This window comes from Lotus japonicus, chromosome 1, assembly GCF_012489685.1.
Source record: "Lotus japonicus ecotype B-129 chromosome 1, LjGifu_v1.2".
NCBI lineage: Eukaryota > Viridiplantae > Streptophyta > Magnoliopsida > Fabales > Fabaceae > Lotus > Lotus japonicus.
Window position 1 is genome coordinate 117,646,873 of NC_080041.1, and position 25,626 is coordinate 117,672,498.

Here is a 25,626-nt window from a genome sequence, read left to right on the forward strand (position 1 = left end):
GATAATTTTTATATTAAAATATAGAGCAAATTAACTCTTGAATTAGCTTTTTGGTTGAGTTAAACCTCCCAAATTCTAACATGGTATTATAACATACCTTAAATATTTTTTTTTTGGTTTACTCCACAGATGTCTAGTCCTGCATATTTCACGTTTCAAATGCCCTATCCTAAATATGAGAGAGTGTGTTATAAGTTCTACATTAACTAGAGACATGTTATAAAAAGATAGGAGGAAATGTGAGAGAGAGATGAGAGAGAGAGAGGGAGAGAGGGAGAGAGGGAGTGACAATGTCCGAGACAGATTGCGGAGTCAGAGTAATGGTAACATTACGCCTTTCTACTTTACTCACTTTCCAGACACCATGGAGAAGATGGATCTGTGGCCAATTTTCCAAAGGTTTGGGAAAGTTTGGGATGTGTTTATCTCAACCAAGAGAGACAAGGCAGGACGTCGTTTTGGTATTGTGAGGTACATGAACGTCAAAGACTCACGACAGCTGGAACGGGTGCTGGATAATGTCATGATCGGATCGATGAAACTGCATGCAAACTTGCCAAGGTTTTCTAAGCCAAACCGGAGAAACATGGGGCAGTCGAGAAAACCTTCAAGAATGCCTACTGCCACTAGTTCTTCGCAGTGGAAAAAGAAACTTGATAACCGTTCATATGCCCAGGTGGTTATGCAGAAGGATGATACAGTGGACAGGCAACCGACGAGGGAGGAACCGGTGGCGGCGAATGAGAGGAATACTGACGTGGAGGTGTGGCACGATATATAGATTAAGGAGGGTGAGGATTGGATGCGTAGGAGCTTGGTGGGAGTGCTTAAGGATAAGGGAATGATCACGCAGCTCCGGAGCGATGCTTTTCTTCTCCAGGGTTTCGAAACTGTGCAAGTACGTTACCTGGGCGACGACCTTGCTCTTCTTATTGGCCCCGAGGGAGTGGACCTTTCCCTGCTGTTAAAAGACGCTGCTGAATGGCTGAATGGAATCTTCACTTCCCTGTATCCCTGGAGTCCCTCGGTGGCGCCGGATTATAGGATTGCTTGGGTTCGGTGTTCGGGCATGCCTTTGAATATGTGGACGGAGGAGAGCTTCAAAAGACTTGTCGCACCTGTAGGTGAGTTAGTCGCGGTTGACGCCCAAACCAATGCTTTCTCGTCACTTGAATCTCCAAGTCAGAAAAAGGGTACTGGATTTTATTTCCCATCACAGGAGAATCAAGTTGGGTGATGTTGTTTTTGCAGTGAGGATTGTGGAAGAGATTGAGAGCCCGGTAATCTGCAACTGCTCAGACAATAGATATGGGGATGCAGATTCGTCTGAGAACTCCTTAAATATGGAGGATGATGGATCGAATTACTCAGACCAAGGGACGGAACAGGAGGCGTGGGAAGATTTCTTACCACCGGCAGGGAGTTTGAAGGTTGGCGGTGGTGTGGTGAAGTCCCTGGAATCTGGGACGGGGTGTTTGGCGGCGGTCGGAGGTGCAGAGTGTGGCGCGAGTAGCATTGATGTAGGAGCGGCAGTGGCGGCATCAGTTACTCTTGAGGGGGGCGGTCAACATCAACATAATGATTGGATTGATGATTCACTGGCAGTTACATCGTTGCGTTTGTTAACAGCCAAGAATGAAGGGAATAATCAGGTTTTATTTGATCCAATTAAAAGTGGGGGCCACAATAATGATATTTTGTTACAAAATTTGAAGAATCAAGCACATGTCTCACGTGCAAGCTCTGATGGGCTAGTTATGGGCCAATTAACACCTTTATGTGGAAAGACCAAACATGTAAACAAAAATCTGGAGCAAACCGGATCAAGTCCTGGGGCGGGGCGGGTTCTAACCTCTGGTGCGGGTTTGAAAGCATTAGTGTTTGAGGATAGTTACAGAACGATGCGTTTGAAGCACGGTTTGGAGGAGACGACCCCTATCACTCAACGCACACAGGTTGGCATATCGCAGGTGGAAAATGGCGCCATCACAGCCGCGGTCGTGGAGACTGGTGCCGCGTCTCAGAGTCAGTTGGAACCGCCATCGCAACATGTGTTGGGGGCGGCGGATGAGGGAGCTTTGAAGAGGGTTCTTCCACGTGGGTCTAGCCAAGGTCACAATTCAAAGGTTAGGTCTACTTGCTCTTCGAGTAGTGCTACAATCTCTGACCCCTGTCTCAGAAATTTTAACAAATCAGTGTGGGTAGTGGATGGGAAAACAGAAGCAGAAGAGTTATGGGTTATGGGTAAAGAACTTGGTGTTTGTTGTAAAGGTGATGAGAATGCTGTGGTTGATAGATTGGTAGAGTTTGAATCAAGGGACAAGAGCGCTGCACAGAAGAGCATGTCTGTTCAGAGAAGGGATAGTAATGGTGTCTCATGAAGATTGTTACTTTTAATGTAAGAGTGTTGGGTAGTAGTGGTAAAAGGAGGGTAATCAGGGAGTTGCTAGCAAGGGAACAAGTTCAGATGGTTTGCCTTCAAGAAACTAAATTAGTTGCAGTTGACCAGCGGTTGTGTGCGCAAGTTTGGGGAGATTACGATTGTGGGTGGAAATCAATGGCAGCGACAAACAGGGGAGGGGGATTGCTTTGTATTTGGAATGTGAAGGCTTTTAAATTAGTTCAGTGTGTGGAAGGATCAGGCTTCATTGGGTTAATCGGTTCTTGGGGTGATCAAGAGTGTGTAATTGTGAATGTTTATTCTCCATGTGCACTGGCAGAAAAAAGACAGCTTTGGGCTGAGCTTCTTGAATGGAAAGCACGCAGTGTGATTTCTTGTTGGTGTCTGGCAGGTGACTTCAATGTTGTCAGGTCTGTTGAGGAGCGGGTGGGTGTGTCAGGCTCTATTGCTTATGCGCGAGAGATGGAATTATTTAATAGGTTCATCATGGAGATGGAGCTTTTGGATATTCCTTTGCATGGTCGGAAGTTCACTTGGAATCGGCCAAATGGTCAGGCAAGGAGTCGCCTTGATCGGTTTCTGGTTTCTGATTCTTGGCTGGAGAGGTGGCCTAATTGCTCACAGTTGGTTCTTGACCGTGATATCTCTGACCACTGCCCAGTTCTTTTGCGGAGGATCTTTCAGGATTGGGGACCAAAACCATCCCGGGTCCTAAACTGTTGGTTGGAGGATGCTCGTCTACCGTCTTTTGTGGAAAATGTGTGGTCAAATCTGCATGTTCAGGGATGGTCAGCTGGGCATATTTTGAAAGAGAAGCTAAAAGGGTTGAGACTTGAATTGAAAAAGTGGAACATCGAGGTGTTCGGGGATTTGAAAAGTAAGAGGAATGTTGCTGTCCAACGGATCAATGATTTAGATAAAAAAGAGGAGGAGGTTGGACTGAGTGTGGAGGAAATTGAGTCACGTCAACAGCTGATTTCTGAATTTTGGGATGTCTTGAGGCTACATGAATCTCTTCTTTGTCAGAAAGCTCGCTCAAAGTGGGTTAAGGAAGGAGATCAAAATTCTAAATTCTTCCACTATACTATTAATTGGAGGCGGAAGGCTAATACAATTGTGGGCATCATGATTGAGGGAAGTTGGGAGGAGGATCCGACGAGAGTTAAATTGGAAGTCAAGCGGTTCTTTGAAGAAAAATTCGCAAGTAGACAAAGAGCTCGACCAACTTTGGATGGTGTGCCGTTTAGAGTCTTGGGCTTGGCTGATAATACTTTCTTAACAGCAGAGTTTGACAAAACTGAGATCAAAGCAGTTGTGTGGGATTGTGGTGGGGACAAAAGCCCCGGGCCTGATGGCTTTAATTTCAGGTTCATTCAGAAGTTCTGGCACTTGTTTGAATCTGATTTTGTACGAGTTCTGATGGATTTTTGGCGCAGTGGTTCTTGGCCCAAAGGGTGTAATGCTTCCTTCATAGCCCTTGTGCCTAAGGTTGATTGTCCACAGCAGTTGAATGATTTTAGGCCAATTTCGCTGATTGGGTGTGTCTACAAAGTGATTTCAAAGCTTCTTGCAAACAGAATTCGGGTGGTTATGGGTAAGTTGATTGATGAGAGTCAATTTGCCTACCTGGGAGGGCGGAACATGTTGGATAGCGTTATCATTGCAAGTGAGGTCATACATGAGGCTAAAAAATTGAAGAAACCTACAATGGTTTTTAAAGTTGACTACAAGAAGGCATATGATTCCGTTGATTGGGATTTTCTGGAATATATGATGGAAAGAATGCAGTTCAGTCCTAAGTGGGTGAAGTGGGTGATGAGTTGTCTTGAGTCTGCCTCGGTCTCAGTCCTCCTTAATGGGTGCCCTACATATGAATTCAGAATGGAGAAGGGGCTTAGACAAGGTGATCCACTCGCACCGTTTCTCTTTCTGATTGTTGCTGAGGGTTTAAATGGCCTTCTTAAGCAGGCGATGCATCTGGGAAAATTCAGAGGGTACTTAGTTGGTGGTGGGGAAGTGGAGGTGCCTATTCTTCAGTTTGCAGATGATACAATCTTCTATGGTGAGGCCTCTGTTCAGAATGTCAGGGTAGTGAAATGTATCCTGCGGTGTTTTGAGTTGGTGTCAGGGTTGAAAATTAATTTTCATAAGAGTAAGTTGGCAACGATTGCGGTGGGTGAAAGCACTACTGAGAGGCTGGCTTCTTTGTTATATTGTAACACCCCGATTTCGGTGGCGTCACTTTAGTAACCAAAAGAAATACTTAAGCGGAAAAAACGTGAATTATTTTTTTTTCGACAATATAACTAAAGACAGAAAGCAATAAACTTCCCAACAAAAGATAAAAGAAACTACTATACAACTATATATGCATGCCTCGCTAAATACAACCACGTCACGAGTAACCTCCAGTGACGGGTGACAGAAAGAGAGTAACGCCCGAAGGCAATATGTACAGTCCAAGGTAAAAATACTGTGTCCGCAACACTAAACCTCAAAATCTGAGAACAAGTTGGCCCAGCGGCCTAAGAAAAGACCCCCTAAATCCAACCAGCTCTCTGTGATCTCCATAGGAAACCACACAAAAAGCTACCGGTAGGAAACTACCCTGTCCCCAAAACTGAAGCATGACGGTCAGAGCATCGACACTACTCCTACACTAATCCCTACCCGAGGAGCCCACACTAGCACTCGATCCTACATGCTAGCGCGGTCGTCATCCGAATCTGCATCCAGGACGACTAAGTCGACATACTCAACACTGCCCTCTCTGTCCACCCTAATGCGCTCCTGCACTGGCCTCTCGGGCTCGAGGCCCGAAACGAGATCCGCGACGACAGCAGCAGCAGTAGACGGACTAGACTCCGTCGAAGCCCCACCTACTGGCACCTCCTCAGAGGGGTCCTCATCATCCGAAGGGGATGGTGGCGGTGGAGGTCCTCCCAAGCCGGGTCCACAGTGTACACCTGGAGGCAGGTTGAAGCTCACTATGTGCCTCCTCATCACCCCCTCTGTCAAGCGTCCGAATCGGTCGACACGGTCCTCCATGACCCGACCGGTGTAGGTCGCACGGTGGCCCTCGGGATCGACCACCCATGCACCTGGGTCGTCTTGATCAAGCATCTCGTACCTGGTCCCCCCCGAGGGGCTGACCATGGTAAACCAATCCGCCATACTCATCTGACAAATGGCGTAGTCCGCCCAAACACACACAGCAGACGTGAGGGTCAACTCCAAAGAATTATATAAATAATAAAACCAGATATAATATAGGATAATAAATATTTGCCTCTCAGGCTTATAATTTTAGGGATGACTTCCTAGGGTTGCAAGTATCATAATGAATATAAGAAATCATAATAACAAATAGCATGCCTCAAATATGATAAACAGGTACCAATCACACTCAGCAACTAAGTCAGCATGTATGTTGCATGAAATGCAATGCTGGGTAACAAAATGCATTCCGGAAGAAGGATGGACATCAACGAGGCGGCCCTAACACCAGCCACGGTGGGTACCTTCCTGCTCGCGTGTCTCTTACACCACACAAAAGTAGTCAGATCAGCAGTGAACCTGTAGGTCTGCCATTCCGTCTGCTACTGAGGACCACCGTAGTGTCCTAAATATGGAAATCCGGGTCTTATGACCATTTTGGAATCCACCGAGGTCCGGTATCACGCCGTGTATTAACCTCAAAATGAGTGCATGAATGCAAGTGATTAGCCAAACAACGTCTCCGACCTCACCCGACACGTCGTCACGTGTTCTAGCTAACTTATTGTCTCTAAAAAGCCTACCCTAAGGCAAACGTCGATTCTGCGACAAAATGAATTAATCAAAAGAAGAAGAAGATACTTTGGAACTCATGGTTCCCGGCTAAACTTTAGATAGCCAATCAATAAACTGCTCATCGAGCGAAAAGGTACCGAAGTACTTGGAAACTCATAGTCTCCGGCTAAACTTTAGATAGCCAAACATTAAACTGCTCATCGAGCGAAAGAGTACGATTTGTACTTGGGCTAAACTTTAGATAGCCAAATAATAACCTGCTCATCGAGCAAAAGAGTTTCAACATACTCGAAGACTTGTATATTTCCTCAAAACGTGGGCTCGACGACACTTCTCATATTTCCCAAACTAATATTCAGGCTCTAAGCTCTTATCTAAGGGTATTATTATTGTTCAAAGGATTTAGAAATTGATTAATGTCTTATGAGTTTTCTGTGATAAAATAGTTTTCATTTTAATCTTATAATACTTCCTAAGAGTTTTCAGAGATCCCATAATCTCAAATAATTCACTGAGAAGGTCTCGATCCATTAAAACATAACAAGGTCCGAACTCCGTTCGTCCTTTAAAACTCTCTCAAAATCTCATAAAAATTTGGCATGACCTGCCCGTAATCCTCACTCCTCAGAATCTCAGGTACAAGTGGAATAGCATAAATAAAACAGCTCAGTCAAAAGCATAAACAGCATATTCCAACACATCCTAAGTTAACCATGTAGCACGTAGCATGTGAATCATTTAGCACACAATATCATGGCATCAAATACTCAGCAAGGTCGGCCGAAGCCTCAGAGAACAATTCAGACATTTAGAAATTTAGTGCATAACACATAAATCAAGTCGAATTTGTCGACCCCTAAAACATTATCTAGTAATTCAGAGAGTAGCCCTCACCGGTGGGTCTTCCAGCTTCCTCCTCCAAGTGTCCTTCACGCTCTTCTCCTTGTTCTCCAGGAATCTCCTCAAAAGAACCTTAAGCAAAAATCACAGAAATCAACACCAAGAGTCAGAAACTCAGCAATCAAAGAGTCCTAGGGTCACACGGTACACTACAACCTCCGTGGTACGACAATCTAACGCGTTAAGACAAGTTTTCGAAAAATCGGATTCTTCCCCCCCCTTGATATAGCTCTCGGCCACTTCCTTTAATTGGGAGGGTTGATTTTTCTTCGATCAAACTTGGTTCCTAGGTTAACATAAGCCGTAACTAAGACGGTTCTAGGCTCGGAAAAATTTTCGGATCGAAAACTGATATAGGGGTAGTTTGGTCATTATTTTTAGCTCAGAATTTCAAAACTGGATTTTTGAAAAAAAGATTGGATGGAGACGTCCACAACGACGTTTATGACGACAAATCCTACTAGCACTAAGCCAAGTCGATAGATTAGAGCTTAAAGGTTGCGACTTTACCGAAAAATGGGTATTTAAGGTAGAAATTGATCCCGGCGGCATTTCGTCGACATTTGACAAAATCTAATCCGCAGAACACGCTCAGGAGCATGCAGGGAAGAAGTTTAGACGCTGAAATCAGCTTATTTGGACAGTTTTTCAAAAACCTCAAAATTTTGAACTCAGAAAGACGTAGGAGAAGTGGACAGAAACGACGATTCGAAGGAGAGTATAGTTTACCTACCTCGAGGTCTTCGATTAGCGACAATCGGTGAAGCAAACGGGCAAGAAACGACGAAGATCCGGATTCTCTCTCTCTCTCTAGGTGCTCGCGGGTTTGGGGAGGGGAAATGGGTATTTTTTTGCAAAAAATCTAATTTTCAAGCTATTTATAGGTTTTGGAAAAAGCGGAAAAATGATTTTTTCGCGGTTCCGATTTTTCCTGCGCGTTCCTCTGCGAATTCTAAGATTGGTTCTGGCGACAGAATTCCAGAACTCAAAACAGGATTCTTGGAATTAAACCAAAAGATCCAAAATCGGCATAAGTCGGTGTAAGTCGGTTTATCCCGAAAAACTACTTTTTGCAGTGATCGTCGGATGAGAAAACTTCCTTCTGAAGAAAGATTGGGATTAACGAAAGAAATAGGAGAACGCGGGTGGAATCTTCATTTGCAGCTCCGAATAGAAAAAGTCTTCATCGTCTGTCGATCTTAGGTTTCTCGAACTATCAGGGATTCCGTTTCGGCAAACTTCCGAGAATTGGAATTTGACGTTCGTACTTTCCAGGATTTCGCATCGAAATAATTGTTTAAGGACGGAAAAGAGAAGTTCTAACATTTCTCTGAGGATTTTTGGAATTAGTTTCCATCGTGTCCTAAAGCATAAATTAACTATTCACTAATACCTTTGACCTAGGATTAAGCGTATGTTAGTCGTGCTATAACTCTTATCGGTTTTTCGATAAATTCTTGGACTTTTCCTGAACCTTTTTCCTTCCCAAATTTATCCTAATCAAATAACTCTTTTATTTTATTCACTTATCCAAAGCGTTAAAACTTGGGCCTTACATATATTGCCGGGTTATGACCATTCCTTTTGTTTATCTTGGCATCCCTGTGGGCAGCAAGGCTTATTTGTCTTCGACTTGGACCACGATCATTCAGAAAATGCGAGCTAAGCTTTCTTCTTGGCGGCGTCGAAACATCTCTTTTGGTGGTTGTATCTGTCTTATTCAGAGTGTCCTGTCTTCACTTCCGCTCTTCTTTCTATCTTTTTTCAAGATTCCGGTGGGTGTTGAAAAAGAATGTAGGAGTATTATGCGTAATTTTTTATGGGGTGAAAAGAAGGTTTCTTGGGTAAGCTGGGAGCGGATGTGCAATCCTAAGGAGTTGGGGGGCCTTGGACTGAAAGATTGGATAAAATTTAACAAAGCTTTGTTGGGAAAATGGAGGTGGAGCTATTTAACGGAGCCGAATAGCCTTTGGTGTCGAGAGGTCAAGGCAAAGCTTAACAGCAAAGGGAAGGCAGCAGAGTCGCCTTGGTGGAGGGATGTTCAAAAGGCATGCATTGGTGGATCTGGGGAGGACTGGTTTGAGTTAGGCCTTAATAAAATTGTGAGATGTGGGAATGAGACTCGGTTTTGGACGGAGGATTGGACGGGTATTGGTAATCTTAATGGTCGCTATCATAGGCTCTTTAATCTGTCTCGGCAAAAATATGCTACAATCAAAGAGTTGGGGGTGTGGACAAATGGGGTGTGGTCTTGGAAGTTCAGTTGGAGGAGAGGTTTGAGTGAGAGAGAGAGAAGGGGTGGGTACAAAAAATGTGTGAGGAAGTGGGAGGTGTGTCTCTAATGGAGAACCGTAAAGACGAGTGGAAGTGGTCTCCAAGTCAGGAGGGGACCTATACAACTAACAGTGCTTATTCTGTTTCGCAGGTCTATGGTGAGGAGGTCCCAGATGAAGCTTTTAAAACCTTGTGGTCTGCTCCGGTGCCCTCAAATGTCAAGGCGTTCGCTTGGCGGTTGTTGTTAGATCGACTTCAAACGAAACAACAGTTGCTACGTAGAGGGGTGCTTCATTCCCAGGACGATTTAAACGGTATTTTCTGTCATCAGGAGGTTGAAAGCGCAGCCCACTTAATGTCTTCATGTTCGAAGGTGCGTGAGATTTGGGCGCTGTGTAATGGCTGGATGGGTAGCCCTTTTATCCTTTACGATTCACCCCGGGAGCATTTTTTGCATTTTGCTGTCCATGGCTGGAATCGAACTCAGAAGGTAGGCGAGATTGCTGTTTGGCTTGCTGTGGTGTGGTCGGTGTGGCTACTCCGTAATTGTTGTTACTTTTGGTTGTCTGCATTTTTTCAAAAACAACCTGATGTCGAAGCAGATGTTGTAACATCGTGCTGTGACATTTGTCCTGCGGATCTGCTGTGTGTTTGGCTGATTTTTCTAGAAGCTTTGGATGGATTTCGTGATAATCAAGTTAGGGTTATTGAAGAAGCTTCTCTGTGCTATCTGGAATATAATATAGTGGAATCAAATCTGTTGAAGAGGATTTGATTTGGTTTAAATTGTGAAAGTTGTTATCTTTTGTTCAAATCTTATTTGATAAGATTTGTTACTGGTTTAAAAGATTTGTTCCAGATCTGTTTTGTGGACTCTATTTTCGTGCAAGCCCATTGAAGATCAAGACCTGAAGAATGACTATTTAAGGAGGCTTAACCCTAGTTGTTAAGTGTGCCTTGGGCACCCAAGGATTGGGTTTTTAGGGTTTTGTTTTGTGAGTCCTTGTTCTGTTATTTTGTACACCACTCTACTGCCTCCATTGATAATCATATGGCTTAGAGTTGGTTTGTTTAGTTGAGTTGTAATCTCTTCAAATATGTGTTTGATCTTGAGATCGTTTATACTCTTGGGTGTAAGAGACCAATCACTGTGGCAGTGATTGTGAGAGAAAGTGAGAGGGGGTTCTCATACTTAGGGGGAGACCTAAGTAATAAACCACGGGTAGGAATAGGTAGAAAGGCTGGGAACTGGGGCAGTTCTGTTAAGACCTTTTTGTACTTGATTCTCTATAATAGTGGATTATCTTTCTCTTGGGTGGAAGCCCTCCAGATGTAGGTGATGTTGCACCGAACTGGGTTACCAATCCTCTGTGTTCTTTATTGTTATATTGTTGCTACTGTGTTGTTTCTACTGTATTAAACATTGTGGCTTAATTTCTGTACTGTTGTGCAATTGTCGAACTGATTGTCCCAACATCGCGTTCGACATCTGTCCTGTGCACGAACCAGAATTTCAGTAATGATGTTATATTTAAAGTTGTTGAGATTGATAGGTATGCTTTGTTGGACTTAATTCAATTTCGCTCCTGGAATTGGATTCGCAATAAGGTAAGGGGGGTTGGGTTTTCACTATTTGAATGGAAAAACAGCTTGGAAGCTTGCATACACTCCTTGTAGAGCCTGCTGCAATATTTTCCCTCCTTCTTGTGTCGTGGAGCTGGTTAGTGTTGAAGATTTACTGCCAAAACACTTTTGGTGCTGTAGTTCCACGTGGGTGTGGCAATGTTAAAGGGATTGTGTTGCAAAAGTTGGGTTTTATTGTTTTATGGCTTAATCCTCATATTAGTCCCTGTCTTTGTGTCGCCGTTTGAGGTAGGTTCCTGACCGGAAAAATTTGTGCAAAAGGTCCTCATCATTGCAAAACGTATGGAGCCCAAGGCTCTGGCGAGTGATGAAATGACACGCTGACTGGATTAATGAAGGTGACGTGGAATTAAAAAATAAATAAAAAATAAATTATAAATTACACATAAGAAATTTTAATTTAATTAAAAAAAATAAAATCAATTAACAAAATTAACCCTAATTTAATTAACAAAAACAAATTCCTCCAACCGCCCCCCTCAATTTATCCCAAACCAAATTCCCTTGTTCTTCATCATCATACCCAGAACCCAGAAACACAAACCCAGAAAAGCAAGCCCCTTCGTCCAAACCCAGAAGTGGTGGTTTTTGTTTTGGAAAGCCAGGATGAATAAAAGAATAGTGGCACTTAAGGGGGTGCCACAACCCACAGTACAAGGATCAAGTAAACAGAAGAAAAGAAGAAAGTAAGGAGCAAGAAAACACAAAGCAGCCACACCAAGAAAATTAAGAGCAGCAGCCATGACCACAATGGAAGAACAAGAGATGACAGCAATGGAGCAGCAGAATTAGGGTTCATCTTCTCATTTTCTTCCTGCTTCTGCATCTCTTCTCTTCTCCTCTCCCGTTGTTCTTTTGCTTCTGCTTCTCTTCTCCTTTTCTCCGCCGACAGACGAACAAGTGATGGCAACAATGGAGCTCCACGAGAAGATATCACCAGTGGCAGCGTCAGTGGTTCTCAGGAAGGAATAAAGGAGGTGACGACGGCGGCGCGATTCGGACTTGAAAGAAAGGAGTGGCGGCGCGGTTTCACGGGAGAGAGGAGAGACGACGATGGCGTTGGTGGCTTCAGATCGGACGACGACGGCGGTGATGCGATTCAAAGGAAGAGGTGATGGTTGTAGCGCCGTTTCAGGTCAGAAAGAGGAATGGTGGGTTCGACGGTGGTTTGGAGAAGTAATGGAGGAGGTGGCTGTGGTAATGGTGGTGGCCGCCGGCTAGGAGAGTGGGGAAGAGTGGTGGTGGTGGCTGGCGGCTATTGGTGTGTTGATGGTGAGCATTGGAGAATGGAGATGGCTGCTAGGGTTTTATGAATTGGGAATTAGTTTAATTTGAGGGAATTAGGATTAGTTTAGGGGGATTAGGATTAAAATTAGTAATAGGTTTTAATTTTGTTAATTATAATGTGTATTTTTTTTATTTTTTTTATTCCACGTCACCTTCATTAATCTAGTCAGCGTGTCATTTCATCACTTGCCGGAGCTCCGAGCTCCGGCGAGGACTGGCTCCATACGTTTTTCATTCACGAGGACCTTTTGCACAAATTTTTTCGGTCAGGGACCTACCTCAGACGGCGACACAAAGACAGGGACTAATATGAGGATTAAGCCTTGTTTTATTGTCTTGTAACAGTAGGGATAGGGAATTGCATACCAAGTGATGCTGTAAACTGCAATACTGTGTTTCCTTTCTGTTTTTTTTTTCTCTTTTCTTTTCTCCTCCTCTTGTATATGGGTTAGCACCCCTTGTGCTTAATCAATATATTCTTTGCATATCAAAAAAAAAAAAAACTAGAGACATGTTATAAACATTCTTAATAGAACAACTCTCAACTCTTGAACTAACTTTTCAATTAAGTTATATCTCATAAATTCTAATAAGAATAACCGCTTATCTTATGAGTGAAGTATTTATGCTATTTGATGCCAAAACAGGTTCAACTTCTGAAAAAGACGGAAGAAAGAAAGCATGAGTCATTATTAAAGGGATTAAGACAAAAATAGATTCAAGCTTATCCCATAAGAAAATTAAATAAAGAAGAGTGATGTGATGAAAGTAATCAAAGCAAACGAAAGAGAACTCAGTGCCAAAAAAAGATCTATACCCATTCAAGCTTTGAACTCTTGTGATCTTTTGTTTATAGAATTTCAACAGCTAGCTTTTGAAAAGAGGGACTCCCATGTCCGCATGGTGGGAAGCATACGTGACGCGTAATGCAATAGCTAACAAGCTTACTCTTTACTATCGTTACCCGAGTAGAGGAATTACTGTGATCTATTTATCAAAGCTAATTACAAGTTAAAGTATAAAAAGTTTTCTATTATGCTATTTGAAACTTTGGCACTCAAAATAAAGGAAATTTTAGACAATTGCGTCGGCTGTTAATTATCTGGGTTTGATCTGATTATGACAATTGATTTTAATTAGCTGAATTACAAGGTGCAAATTAGGTCAGTTGTTAGCTGATCGATCAACTAATGATCACTTGTTAGTTGATGAATTGACTATCAATCAGTTGTTCGCCGATGGATCGACTGATAATCACCGGATTTAGACTTTCTAAAGCAGGCAATTGCCTTTGTCTTATTTGGTCAGCTCTCAACCTATGAATGATGGCGAATCAACCTTTAGCCTTTTGAACGACTGCTAATAAGTTGTTTCTAGACGTTTGAATTGATAAGTTGATTTGGGCATTAAAATGTGGAGAGTTGATAGCATAAATTCATTACTTGAGTAAAATTCCTAAATAAATCATGTGCTAAAAGAGATAATACAATTTTTGTGATAACAACAAATCCCTACTTTAAGAAGGAATATTCTGCATAGATACTGAGAGGTCTGCTATAATGGAATAATCTATAAGTGATATTTTTGTTCAAAACTTGAAGATAAATTCGGAGTGGATCAGCTTTCCACAAATCTAGGAACTTCATGTTAGATGGAGGTTGAGGAGTCGGCTGATCAACTTGAGAAGGGAAGCCCACTAGTCAATATGACGATATTTGAAGGATGTCGTCAGATGTCATAATCCTAAATTTTTGTACACGTGCTAAGTTCCTAGAAGAACATGGTACACTTAGTTGAAGGCAAATAACTGATGTAATCAAGTGTGGTTTTCCTCCATAAATAGTCGTTTGAGCTCATTTAAAGTCAACTCAAACAATCAATACAATCTAGAAATTTGTCACATTTACATGTGTCATTTACCTTCCTGTCTTTACTTTTCAAGCACTTTACTTTACTTCATCTTTCTTTATCGCCTTTCAGTCTTTGTTTTCATCCGTTTAAGCCTTTATTTATCTATTTTAGCCATTTCCCTTAGTTAATTAGACCTAATTCGCATTCAACCTCTCAATAGCAATCTTCAAAGTTTCTTAGGAATCTGCATCAAGGAACAAAGTCCCTTCCTTGAGTATCGCTAGATGAGGAAATCACTACATTGATATTCCCATCCGAATTACACAGATACTCTAGACCCAAAATTATTTGAACCAACAAAAGAAAAAACGAAAAATGGTGGCATATATGAAATGTTGAATTCTTTATCATATGTATTGCACTCCGACAATCACTTTGCAAAACACTACCCTCGTGAATGAACCTCAATTCTATTAACAGTGGTTGAAGTCATATCAACTCTTTATCGTCTTTTTCTACCGCTACACACACATACTCTATAGTGCATAAAATAACAATCTTCTATATTCTTGGAATTCAACTGACAACTATAGCACCAACAATGAAATTGTAACTGGTGGTACTTCTTCGGTGACCAACTTCACCTATGAAGTATGCATTTATGCAATCTTGTACTTTTAATTTTCTTTTCCCAGAGTACAAAAGTTTCTTTATGGTGCCTCGTAGATACCTCAAAATTTACTTAACTATCTCCTAAATTGCTTTTCTTTAATTTTCCATAAACATGCTTACCGCTCGTTCGGTGACCAATAATGAAAATGTACCACTGATGAAAATGTAATTGGTGGTACTTCTTCATGACTGACTTCACCTCTGAAGTAGGCATTTTGTAGCCTTATACTTTTAATTCTCCTCCCAAAGTACAAATGTTTTTGGTGGTGCCTCGTAGATACCTCAAAATTCACTTGTACATCTCCCAATGAGCTTCTCTTTGATTTTTCATAAACATGCTTACAACTCCAATGGCATGGCCACTGTCTGGCCTAGTATCGGTAAACTTATGAATGTTTGAAGCATACATCTAAGTCATGAAGTCTCTTTCTTCCTCCATCTGAGGGGACTGGTCCTTGGATATGTGAAAATGACTGGACAAAGATGTGCTAACTAGCTTGGCATTGCCATGTTGAATCTACGGAAAACAAGGCTGATGTACTCTACCTCATACAAGTGCAAAGTTACTCTTTGCTTATCTCTCCTTATGTTCGTTATAAGAATCTTCTTTGTTTAACCCAAATCATTTGTGTCAATTTTTTTTGATAGCTACATCTTCAAACTTTTTATATGGTTCATAAGCTTGCTAATAACATATCATCAACATAAAGTAGCAAAATGATATAACTAGATTTATATCTCTTAAAGAAGAAAAAATGGTCGACATTGTACTTCTCCAAACCTACCTTGTGAATGAAGTTTTCAAACTTCCTATACCACTGTCGTTTTAGACCATACAAACTTGTTCAGACCATACCACTGTCGTTTCTTCAGACAATACAAACTTCCTATATCTTTTACGTAATGAGCAATGTCTTGTGTAAATGAATGATTACACGTGTATTAATATTTATAGATTTCAAAGGTCATCGTCATTGTCTCTGTAAGTCTCTTGTAAACCCTATAGCAGGTCCTCCGAGTGTAAGGTTGCCAAGCAACCTTGCTTGTTAGTTATTAAAAGGGCGGTCGTGCCACTGGTCGACCTTACCCAAGATGAGACGCTCATTATCTAAGTCATCCAATACGCCCATACGACACTCTTATAGATGCTAGATCTTTAGGTCGTCTAATAAGCTATATTGGGCCTTCTAGTCGTTTGTATAGGTCGGAACAAGAGACCATCAACTTGTTGTGTTAAATTCAATATGTCAAGTTCCACCAAACATATAATTGTATCAATTTAATAGATATAATAAGTTATACAGTCGATCACTAACAATTTTGTATCATGTCTTATCCTATATATCAAGTTTTATTCTATACAACACAGTTAACATACCAAACAAGTCCGGAAAGAAAAATTACATGACTAAGAGATGTATTTACTGTTTATTTTTTCAAAATAAAAAAATATACTCAAATATATAAAAGTAGAGAAACAACTTCTCTTAATAAGGGCACAGTAACCAATCAAACATAATAAATTGGCAAAAACTCTACCAACAAAAATCACAAACCCTACAAGCATTAAAACATGCTTTAGCGACAAACAAATAATACACACATTTTTTTTGTTACATACGGAAAGATAAATTACATCCTCCTCAATGTATATGTTCTTAGCTCTTACTACTCAAGTTATCTTTTAGAAATAATGATCCTATGTACGGCTAATATATCAATTATTTTTTTAACAACAAAAATGATATTATTAATTAAAGAGCAACCGATACAATTAAAGGGCAGGTGCTACCCATAAATAAATTAAACATTTCCCCAAAAACGCTCAAAAAGGTTAGTGTATCAATTATTCGATTAAAATCAAATAAATTATGCACTAGTCGCCGTGTTGGGTTTGGGTTTCTCACGGCTTTTAAATTACTAGAATAAAGACATGGAATATCGCTTTCCAGGCTTGATCAAGAAATAGTGCATGGAACTTGTACATCAGAGAAATTAGAGGCAGGCTCTTCCTGTCACTATTTCAAGCTGTAATTAAATGTCATGCCTTCCACTAAAATTTGTGATGTAATTTGAATTTCCCTGGACAATGGACAAATGTGCATCCCTCATAGCTTCCTTGCATGACCTTCTCTATCTCTTTATCCAACATCCCCCTAGTATCTTATACCATAGTTTCCACTTATATATGTCCGGTTTATTTTCAAGATATATAACATAACTTTCTATAGAATAATTACTTCTAAAATATTAAAGAAAAATGTTTTTAGTTCTTATAATATTGGTATATATCACTTTCAGTCTTGTATTATATCTTTTCATATATTTAGATTTCTCTGAATTGGGAAATTAATAGTGTCCCTATATAGAGAGTTTAGAGGTAAGGTACTGGAAAGAAAATGTAGAATGAGAATATTATTCACCATCCAAATTGCACACAATTGATTTGACAATTTTTTATCCTGTTGGGTTAGAACCAAATTGAAAATTAGCACAATTCTAAAACTATCATAGTTAAACATTAGTTGGCACCATTTCATAATTCATTAGCAATGTTGTTGATATTCATTCCACCATGGTTATTTGCCTTCTCAAGGTGTCTCTAAATTTCATCAATATATGGTTATTCTCAGTTCAATTTGTTAGCTTCTTGTGGAAAAAAAATGACAGGTGTGTTTGAAGCATATGCTGTGAGAAGGGAATGTTGTGACTGATTATTTGGCTAAGGACGGAGCGAGAGACACTAAAAACCTTAATGATTCATGATCCTCCTACTGGCGTTGTTACATTTTTATATGAGAATTACATTGACACATTAATCATTACTAATACCAAAAAGACTAAAATTTAGTAAATAAAGTCATCAAACACGTTGATCAACTTATATAAGGTTTAGGTTGGAACCAGAAAGTTCTAGTAAGAAGGAGATAATTTAACATAATGAGCAACCTGCATTGATAATGTAAAGTTTTCTTACACCGTCAACCAACATATTTTAAAGATTTGTCATGTCAGTCAATTTAATTAAATAAAAAATTCACCTTTTCCACATTCATAAAATCTGATTGGTTGATGACGTAAAAAGATTGTACACTGTCGGTGCATGAAAGTTTTTCTCAATTAATAATTGCTAATTAAATAAAAAATTAATTTTTACACGATCATTCAATTACAGTTCTGATTTTCCAACCTCAGTTAAAACACACATGTCGATTAAATGACCAACAATTATGTATGTGCAGAATTCATTTTCCAATTCATAATAAGTAGACATTTCCCATGATGTTAGTCTGAAACTGAGCCACACAAAGAAGGCTACCTAGGAAATCCAATACAAAATATACAGAACACTACAGAAGTGTATGGGAAGTGATATATCATAAACATGGGACATGAACTGCCAGCAACTGTAGTATTTAAAGAAAGCCAGGACCCACCATTGGATACTATGTCACTGAGCACAGAACAAAGTCATTGCCTCCTCTTTGAGTCTAAACTGGGACATATACCTCTCTTTAATTAGTCTATCACTGTTGCTCATCCCATTATTAAATTTTGTTCTTTGATCATGTTTTATGTAACACAAATTTGAAGAAATGGGGCCAAGAGAACCAGAGTGGCTGCCCATGTGGCATTTATTTCCTTGCAAGAAATGGCATGCAAGGCAAAGAAAAGAACTTCAAAGCATTTGGAAAACAGAATCAACATTATAAAATTAATTTTTACTTGTTAAAATCAAGGTAAAATATGATATTTGGGTGTATAAGTAAAATTATTTTTATGAGTCTATAATTAAATCTATTTGCCACAATAATCAATTGTTTATATCTTAAATATAAATGTCCGCCCGATTTGGAGGTATTCTATCGTTCAAGGTTGCATGTTTTTCTTATGAATAAATTAGCTGTTTGAGTATAAAAAAAATATAATTAATTATGTTTTTAACTGAGTATCATAATATTGCCTTATAAAAACAAATTTTCCCATAAAAGTATTTGACATAAATCAAATTATTTAAATTCACGTTTACCACTACTTAATTTTACTAAAATTAGTTTACGCCAAAATCAATTATATAAACACTAGTCCAAATAAACTATATTGAAATGTTGGGATTCTAGGATGCATGCAAGAAAAGAAGAAAGAAACATGATAGTAATACTTATTTTAACATTTTTTTCCAATTTTCTTTTATTAGTCGGTTGAAATTCATGTAAATATTGAAATTTAGTAAACCCTATTTAAATTTCAAAAAAACAAATGTTGGAATAAGAGTCCCAATGTTGCCTAGCATTTTTCAAAAAGAAAAAGGGAAGATATCAAAGAGGATCCATGAAATGTAGGATGGGTTTTTGTTTGTTTGGTGTATGTACAGAGAGACAGACATAGGGGAGTAGTAGTATCCAAGGGGGTGAAACTTGAAGTTTAAAGTAGCTTTTCAAATTTCATATCTGGCTGGTCAAAACCCCCACTAACACCAAGAAAGAGGTGAGAAAGGACAAGAGAGAGAGAGGGGAAGAGAGTGAAGTTTTTGACATGGGCACATTGGGATTTCAATATTATATGGTTTTGTCCCTCAATCCTTGCCAGATACAGTGAAAACTCATGAAAGTTTAGGACTTTTCAGGTCATCTTCTTCAATCAAAGAGGCCCCATCAATTTCTTTTGTTAAAAATCTTTTCTTTTTTCCTTTTCAAACCTGTTCATGGATCCCAAGGGCTCAAAGCAGCAGAACCAGGAGGTTGTTCCAAACTTCCTTCAACAACAACAACAAGGGAACAACAACAACAACATGGGAGAGAACAAACCATCCGAGGTTAAGGATTTCCAGATTGTGATTGCTGAGAAAGATGAGAGCAAGAAGCAGTTGGCACCAAAGAGGACCTCCAACAAGGACAGACACACAAAAGTTGAAGGCAGGGGAAGGAGGATAAGGATGCCAGCTCTGTGTGCAGCAAGAATCTTCCAGTTGACCAGAGAATTAGGTCACAAATCTGATGGTGAAACCATCCAGTGGCTTCTGCAGCAGGCTGAGCCATCAATCATAGCAGCCACTGGAACTGGAACAATCCCAGCATCTGCTTTAGCTTCTGCTGCTGGTAACTCTGTTTCACAACAGGGGACCTCTTTATCTGCTGGTTTGCACCAAAAATTTGATGAAATGGGTGGTGGTGGTGGTGCCAATAGTAGGACCAGCTGGGGTATGGTTGGAGGGAATTTAGGGAGACCCCATGTGGCTACAGCCACAGGTTTATGGCCCCATGTCACTGGATTTGGATTTCAATCATCATCATCTGGTCCTTCTAATGCCAATTTGGCCAGTGAGAGTTCAAATTACCTGCAGAAAATTGGGTTCCCTGGGTTTGACTTGCCTGGTGCTACCACCAACATGGGTCCTATGAGTTTCACATCAATTTTGGGTGGGGGCAACAACCAGCACATGCCAGGTTTGGAGCTAGGGTTGTCTCAAGATGGACATATTGGGGTTTTGAATCCACAAGCCCTGAGCCAGATTTATCAGCAGATGGGTCAAAGCAGAGTACACCACCAGCATCAGCATCAGCAGCAAGAACATGAACATCAGCATCAGCATCAGCAGCAGACTCCCAGTAATGATGATTCTCAAGGCTCAGGACAGTAAATTTTTTTATGGATTTGGATGAAAGAATTAGAATTTTTCTACAGGCTGAGGTTTCTAGAATGGCTTTTGTATTGTATAATTGGGAGACTTTGAGGAAATAGATGATGTCTCAATGAAATTCAATAGAAACTGGATTTGGTTTTATTACCCCCTCTTATTGTTCCTTCTCCACAGAACTCAAGTCTCCAGATACAGGTGATTCTACAAGCTTTTTCTGTTGTTTTATTTCTTCTTATCTGTTTTTCAGCTTTTCATGGTTGTAATTGTGAATTTGTGATGTTACCTTATCTTGCAGGTGGAATTGTGTGCCAGATTGCTTGGCTGCTTTGGCCTGGCCTTAAACTATTGTTTAATTCAGAGGTGTGTTGATTATTTTGTTCTTCTCTAGGTCAGGGTGGAGTGCTGATCAGTTTGTATGAAAAATGACGATATAGTTTCATAATCATATTTGTCAATGTTCTTATTGGATCTGGTTTTAGTACTTTATCATCTGATGAATTTTTATCTCTGTGTGATAAATTACATTTGTGAACTGGTCAACTTGCAACACTCTTTCCTCACATGAGCTTCATTGTTGTTAGCATTGGGGTGATTTACTATCACTTAAGATACAACTTGGCACTTTCCTTCATAGTTCATCACTTGGGGATCTGTCCTTTTTCACAAAAAAAAATTGTTATTCATCATCTTACAAGTGGTACCTACTTCTAGAGAAGAAGCTAAAGTAGTTCACTGTTAGTATCAGCATCTACATCTCTGCATTTAAAGGGTATTGACTTTTTCCTTTCTTTAGCAGTTTTTACCTTACCCTCCAAAAAAATCAATCTGAACTTTGCCTGAGATAACTTAGCTAGATTGGGTCACATGAGTAGGTTTTATAGCATGTTTGAATTAGCTTAGTTTTTTCCATAATCATTTCTGCCACTCAGAAGCAACTAACAGAAGTTTCTACCCTGAATTGATTCTGACTTTAGAATTAGTTCAAGAAGGATTTTCTAACAAGCTAACCAATCACTTTTGTTTTAACTTTTAAGACCTCTTTTCAGCATCTATTGGATTCCCTATGCTAATGACTTTTATTAGGAGTCTATAATTTTTAGTTAGATATGAGGTGCAAGCCAATTGAATGGGGTGAGGGGGAAAGGTAGTCTAGTAGAGGATCATGCATTTGATCTCAACATCTCTGATGCCAATTCAGCTACAAGCTAGTTTGCAGTTAAGAGTCTTAATAATTGATGATAGATCACCGACTTTTTTTTCTTATCTTGGTTACATGTATTGTGTGTGTTAACCCTGTTGAAGTTGAAACCATTGTTACCTAAATTATATACTAATATTGCTATGATGCTTTTGTTGATCTGATTGTGAATATAATGGATTATGCTATCTGGGGGAGGTGAAATTTTCAAACAAGTTAAGAATATTGCGGCTCCAGAAACTACTGGCTAGGTGCCAAATCTGTATGTGTCTTATATGATTACAGCATGGTAGTTTCTGTGAGCTCATCTTTTTGGCTTTGAATGCAAGTGGATGTAAGCTCCTAATATTTTAACTAGTAAACAACAACACAAGGTGGTGCCTATCTTTTGACCCCTAGTGTTTCTGTGACCTCACTATGTATATGTATATGTGTGTGTGTGTGTGTGTGAGGTGTGTAAGGACTCATCATGCTGAATTCAAGTGGATTTTTGTGTTCTCAAACTTCAAGCGGTGCTTCCACCCGGGTATGCTTGGTGTTAATATGTATTCATTTTGTTAAAAAGTAAATTGATTAAGTTTGTAAAGATGCACTTTTACTATGTGTTTGAATACTTTTCCAAAAAATACTGTTTGATTCCAGCTTGAACTCAACGTGAACTGACTTTCATCGCATTTCATTTGAAGAGTTCCGTACACTATTAAAATATAGCTTACCTCTTTTATATGATCTAAAATGGAGAATCTGTATAGCTATTCTCTATCTCTTTTTCTGCAAGCCATGATGCTTAGGCCCGTTTTAGCAATATATAAATTGGTGAAACAACCTGAAAATGTAGAAAAGGGGCAGCAATAGCTAGTTATGTGGTGTTAGAAGCTATATATCTTAGCTTCTTGGTTAATTTCCATAAAGGATCTAATTTTTGCAGTCTTAAACTTGACAGAAAAATATACTTACACGTTCATCAACAGGTTTGTCTGTACCTGTAATGTTCATGTCCCTTCTGATTCATGATTTTTCCTAGTAATAGACAGTTTGGTCTCTCTTTCTTTCAATTTGTGCTATTTGCTATTGTAGTTAGTGAGGAATCTAATTATGACTTCTTTGTGTACTTAAAGCATGTTTGGATTAGTTTTTCTTTGTGTACTAGTATTAAATGCATGCTTAGATCAACGTTTATCACACTTTGTTTTGGTAAAATTGATCATAGTAAAAGTCAGTTGAAAGTGATTTTTATTGGGTTATATTGTGAAATTCAGTTGTAAAATCTTACGATTGATTATATTCAACCCAAAAGTTGCTCTATCTAGCTTCTATTGGAATTGATTCTAGGCCTGTAATCAATTCTCCTAAATGACTCTCAAATATCAATACTTTTATCTAGAATTAATTTTACAGTACTTAAATTGATCGTGAGGTTTTGGAAACCAAACCAATTCTCCAAAGCGACTCCCATATATAATATTTTCATTCAGAATTGATTTTACTATACTTAAATTGATCTTGAGGTTTCCTAACGGGAGGCCAAACACACTATAAGCTTCTCGAAATTAATTCTGCATTTGAAATTAATTGTAGATCGATTTTCCAACATGCACAATTTTTTTATCTCTTCTAATTCTGGCGTGTGGGATAGTGAGCACTTTTTTGTGTGCAATCAAGTTATTCTCCAAGTGCAGGTAACTAGGTATATTATTTATGAGTAATGATATATACACACCTCATTTTTTAAACACTCCATTTTCACCTCCTTTTATTTCTATGAGATTAATTTCTATGCACCGACGGTGTAAATAAGTTTTACACCATCATTCAATCACATCCCTCCATTTTGTTAGCTCACAATTAATTTTGAATTTAATAAATATCTAAAATAGAAAATGGAAGGTTGTGATGGAATGATTGTGTAAAACTTTTTACACCGTCGGTGCATAGAAATTAATCTCTTTTTCTATCTCTCTCATCTTATCATCTATCACATTTCATATTTTCTCTCTCTTACTTTTTCTTTTCTTCCTATCTCTCTCACCATTCCACCTCTTCACCTCAAAAGAGAGGTGTGGATGAAACATTACTCATTATTTATTCAACAAACACCATCATTTGTTTGTTGTGATTTATTAAGATTGTCATGAAGTTCTTTACGTTTTCGTCGTTGATTTTGTCAACTTGAACATGGCCATCATGACTTCACCTTCTCTCTCCAATACTTTGTGTTTCTATTTTACATTTCATTTATGCCTCCACCGACTCCTCCCACTGCTTTTTCTATCAAAAGTCCTTTGTTGAATATAACAACAAATCATGTACATTTTCTTTTTGAAAACAAGAAAAAATAAAGCATGAATGCCAATCAATCAATTCAATAGTACTCCCAAGATTTCTCAATTCAGTGCCTTTATGCTGGATTGTCCCAATCTTCAAAAGTAGCTACTACTAAATGTCAAAAAGAAAAATCAAATGGCATCCTAAAGCCAGCTAGAAGTCACTGACTTATGTACTAGAATTTCACTTCCAATTTCTAAATTGTCATTTTGCAAGCTAATTAGACGAGCCCTTCAAAAGAAGTCTAACTAAATTGGCTCAAATCAGTTTTAACCTTCAATGGGATGATGCTCTCTTGAGGTGTTGGGATCTCTCAGTACATATTTGGAACTCCTTTTATAAATAATTCTAGTCAAGGTCAATTTTAGACAGAAATTTCTACGAGTGGGTTCTGCATAACAGACTGTCTTAAGAAAATATAAGTTGATGAAAAATGCTATAAATCAGTTTGGTATCCCATAAAAAAGATTTTCATTGAAGTTTATATTTAAATTTTTCCACAAACCGTTTTCACGTACCTTCATTTTTAAGGATACACAAAGTCAGCAAGAAGTTGTTGGTTAATGATAGGCAAGTAAGATCTCGTGAAAAATGATGATATAAGTTCAAATTCTTGGAAAATCATTTGTTGGAGGAATAAACACAGTTTTCTGAACGGGTTTACACCCGTCAAAGACAAAAAAAAAAATGATACACAATGTCATCCTTGATGGAGAAGATTTACTGTGAAAATAAAGAAAAGAAATCATCAGACAAGATCATTGCAAGCCAGCATTGAAAGTGTTGGCTGAACTTGAAATTTAAGCTTTGATCATGTTTCTTTATTTGGGCGTGCCGTGGTTTTAAATAGATTTGTCTACCAATCAAATATTCCTGCTTTGTTGCCATCTTATACCCCCCCAATGATCAAAATTAGTTATAATTTCCTATTTCTTATGCATAATGTATGTTTCATCTTTAACAATGATAATTTACATTGTGTACATCTTTTTTCCTATCTGTTTTTGTACTGAAAATCTCCATGTTGGAATAAGGCCCTTCTCTCTCATATTTCCTTGTTATGAGTTGATACATCAAGTATGTGTCTGACAGTGACCCAGAATCTCACTAGATATTCAAAATGGAATTTGATATTTCATTTTTCTGGTTCACAATCCTTTTCATATTTCAATTTCAAGTGAAACAAGTATTCCCTTCCAGAAAAATCTTGCAAGATTCTCTTATATCCCAATAACATCATTGGGGTATTCAATGCCCATAACTTTTTTAACTCTCAATACTGAGGCACTTCTCATGCTGTCATGCATGTGGGTTGAATTCTACCTTCTTGTTACTGCCTGCTTATATTGAAAATCATGGGACTGAGCTTGAAGGATAAGGAACTCAAGCAGCTCATGGGTTGTCGAGGTCATGATTAACAAAATCCTTATAAATGTAGAGCAATCATCACTTAAATTAGTTTTGTAGTTAGAAATAGAGAATGTTTGGGTAACTGTTTGCTTTCAATGCATTATAATTTGGGTTAGGTTAGGTCAAACTTGATCTACCTCAAAAGCTACATTAGAGGTGAGAATTGTACTTTTATTTATAAGTACTTCTTTTATGGACGTCATCATTTATAAGTACTTCTAATCTTACGAG

The 25,626-nt window shown here is 39.0% G+C and overlaps 1 protein-coding gene across 1 annotated transcript; it reads left to right on the forward strand.

The window, feature by feature from the left end:
• Positions 1 to 19,176: 19,176 nt before the first annotated feature.
• Positions 19,177 to 20,943, forward strand: LOC130729726 (transcription factor TCP20). Its single transcript, XM_057581562.1, has 2 exons — positions 19,177 to 20,657; positions 20,758 to 20,943. The coding sequence occupies exon 1, from the start codon at positions 19,527 to 19,529 to the stop codon at positions 20,460 to 20,462; it is 936 nt and encodes a 311-aa protein (XP_057437545.1). The 5' UTR covers positions 19,177 to 19,526; the 3' UTR covers positions 20,463 to 20,657; positions 20,758 to 20,943.
• The last annotated feature ends 4,683 nt before the right edge of the window (positions 20,944 to 25,626 follow it).